Source organism: Martes martes (assembly GCF_963455335.1).
Source record: "Martes martes genome assembly, chromosome: 1".
Lineage (NCBI taxonomy): Eukaryota > Metazoa > Chordata > Mammalia > Carnivora > Mustelidae > Martes > Martes martes.
Window position 1 is genome coordinate 206642693 of NC_137888.1, and position 3440 is coordinate 206646132.

At 41.2% G+C, this 3440-nt stretch overlaps 1 protein-coding gene across 1 annotated transcript; it reads left to right on the forward strand.

The window, feature by feature from the left end:
* Positions 1-303: 303 nt before the first annotated feature.
* LOC308352082 (olfactory receptor-like protein OLF4) lies at positions 304-1287 on the forward strand (the record flags this gene model as incomplete). Its single annotated transcript, XM_080818141.1, has 1 exon — positions 304-1287. The coding sequence occupies exon 1, from the start codon at positions 355-357 to the stop codon at positions 1285-1287; it is 933 nt and encodes a 310-aa protein (XP_080674267.1). The 5' UTR covers positions 304-354.
* Between the last annotated feature and the right edge of the window lie 2153 nt (positions 1288-3440).

Consider the following 3440-nt stretch of genomic DNA (forward strand, 5'->3'; position numbering starts at 1 on the left):
ATACATTCTTTCTACATCACTGTAGGGGCTTTTGTTCTTTAGCACCCTATGCTCATTGCTTAGGTATTGCCTGAAACACGGTCAGCAGTCAATTTATATTCCTAAAATACTTTAAGAATTTCCTAGTAACCCTATAAAATATATGAGTTCTTAGGGAAGAAACTTATTGAGAAACAACTATATCAGACATGACACAGGGGATACCTTAAAGGGAGCCATAACCATGCACAAAATATTAAAATAAATTCCTGGACTGCAAAGTATAAAAAGTAACATTTCAAATCTGTGAGTAATACAGTTTGTGTAAAAGTCTGTCATGTTGTTTCCTTCTTTCCCAGAAGTCACCTCCTCCACATGGAACAAGGAAATGATACACAAATTCCAGAGTTTCTTCTTCTGGGATTATCAGAGGACCAAGAAATGCAGCCCCTCATATTTGGGCTTTTCATCTCCATGTACCTGATCACTGTGTTTGGAAACCTGGTCATCATCCTGGCTGTCAGCATAGACCCCAAACTCTACACACCCATGTACTTCTTCCTGGCCAACTTGTCCTTTGTAGACATCTGTTTCACCTCTACCACTGTTCCCAAGATGCTGTGGAACATCCAGACTCAGAGCAAAGTCATACCCTATGCAGGCTGTGTTACTCAGATGTACTTTTTAATAATCTTTTCAGTGTTGGACATCTACCTCCTTGCTGTGATGGCCTATGACCGCTTTGTAGCCATCTGTCACCCCCTGCACTACACAGTCATCATGAACCCCCGGCTCTGTGGACTGCTTGTTCTGGGATCCTGGATCATAAGTGTCTTGCATTCCTTCTTACAAATATCAATGGTGTTGCAGCTGTCCTTCTGTACAGAGGTGAAAATCCCCCACTTTTTCTGTGAACTCAATCAGATGATACAACTTGCTTGTTCTGACACCTTCCTTAATAACATGGTGATGTATTTTGCAGCTGTCCTGCTGGTTGGTGTTCCCCTTGCTGGGATCCTTTACTCTTACTCTAAGATTGTTTCCTCCATACTTGGGATCTCATCAGCCCAGGGGAAGTATAAAGCATTTTCCACCTGTGCATCTCACATCTCAGTTGTCTCCTTATTTTTCTGTACGAGCCTAGGAGTGTACCTTAGCTCTGCTGCTACCCAGAGCTTACATTCAAGTGCAGTAGCCTCAGTGATGTACACGGTAGTCACACCCATGCTGAACCCCTTCATCTACAGCCTTAGGAACAAAGATATAACAAGGGCTCTGAAAAGAATGGGCACTAAGGAGAGCACTTGATGTAATGAGCCCTGGGTGTTATATGCAACTAATGAACCACAAATTCCACCCCTGAAACTCATAAGACACTGTATGTTAAATAACTTGAAATTAAATTAAAAAAAAAACACAACTATCATTGGGGTTCCAGCGATGTGAGGGCCAACTGTTCTGGGGCTGAAGAAGCATCCATGATTTCAGGGTTCACGGCTCCAGAGCCAAGAACTGCTATTCCTTGAACAGGCTGTGGGAGTAGAATCTGTTCCTTCTACATGCAGTTAAGGAAATCACTTTGCCTGTATTCCCCTTTTTCTGTATCTTAAATGGCACAAGTTCTATTCTTAAAACTAATCTCATTTCAAATGACTTACACCATGAAATATAAATTTTCCCTAAATTTCCCAAGAATAATCATGAGTTGTATTCTTCATATGGAAGAAAGTATACTTGGCCACTAAGCACTTCACATAACTTTATTGTTGATGGAAATACAAAACTACAGTTTTCCCCCGACTCTGTTGATCATATGGAAGAAAGTATACTTGGCCACTAAGCCCTTCACATAACTTTATTGTTGATGGAAATATAAAACTACAGTTTTCCCCTTGATTCTGTTGATATTTTTCATCACAACTTCATGTCTCTTCCTGATAATGTGGACTCTAACACTGCTCCCTTTAAGTCTCAGGATCCTGATAGGAGTGTTCAGACTAGGAAAGCCCGGGCACTCCCTTGCACCCATGTGCTTGTGGACATTCCCACAGATGCTTCTCTGACCAAAGCTTCTGCTGTGGCTGCACCTGCCCCTGGGTTCTCATTCTGATTTCAAGACATGGCTCAGCATCACCCACAGACAACTCTAACAAAACCAGGTTTATTCCTTATAAATCCTGAAGGACACATGGAATCCCAAAGGTCATTGGGGGAGCTCTCAGAGGTGAAGAGAGGCATTGAGAGGGAGACATAGCACTGTCTTTGAGGGATTGCCTTTATTGGGGTCCATGACCAGAGTGGCTAGAGGTTTATGGATTCACTCATTATTGGAGAATTTTGTATGATTATAATTCAGCTGTTCAAGAGGAAAAGCAGGGTCACTCATGTGTCAGTACAGACATTACCTAGGGCTTTCTAAAGACATACTTCATGGCTGGAGCAGGCAGAGTTCTTCTCTGGTAATTGTGTCCCACACCTGATAATACCTTTAGTCACTTTTTTTCTTTTCTTTGAAATGGTTGCCTCATCATCATTAGCCATCAGGGAAATTCAAATCAAAACCAAATTAAGATGCCAACTTACACCAGTTAGAATGGCCAAAATTAACAAGAGAAAAAACAATAAGTGTTGGAGAGGATGTGGAGAAAGGGAAGCCCTCTTACGCTATTGGTAGGAATGCAAGTTGATGCAGTCACGTTGGAAAACAGTGTGGAGATTCCTTAAGAAATTAAAAATAGAGCTACCCTATGACCCTGCAATTGCTCTACTGGGTATTTACCCCAAAGATACAGATGTAGTTGAAAAGAAGAGTCATATGTACCCCAATTTTTATAGCAGTAATGACCACAATCACCACAGTGTGGAAAGAGACAAGACGTCCTTCAACAGATGAATGGATAAAGAAGATATGGTTCATATATAAAACGGAATATTACACAGCTATCAGAAAGGATGAATACCCAACTTTTGTGTCAACATGAACGGGACTGGAGGAGATTATGCTGAGTGAGATAAGCCAAGCAGAGAGAATCAATTGTCATATGGTTTCACTTACTTGTGGAGAATAAGGAATAACATGGAGGACATTAGGAGAAGGAAAGGAAAAGTGAATTGGGGGAAATCAAAAGGGGAGATGAACCATGAGAGACTGGACTCTGAGGAAAAAAAAACTGAGGGTTTTGGAAGGGAGGGTATTGGAAGGATGGGTGAGCCTGATGGTAGGTGTTAAGGAGGACACATATTGCATGGAGCACTGGGTGTGGTACATAAACAATAAGTCTTGGAACACAGAAAATAAAATAAAAAATTTTTTAAAGAAATGGATGCCTCAAAAATCCAAAGCTTAATGTCAGGCACTTACTCTACGAATATGCCCCAGTGTTTCTTAATCAGTTTCCTGTTTCTAGTCTATGATTCAGCTCATTTCCAGAGAGCCTACCATAGCCCCTGGCAAGCACTGA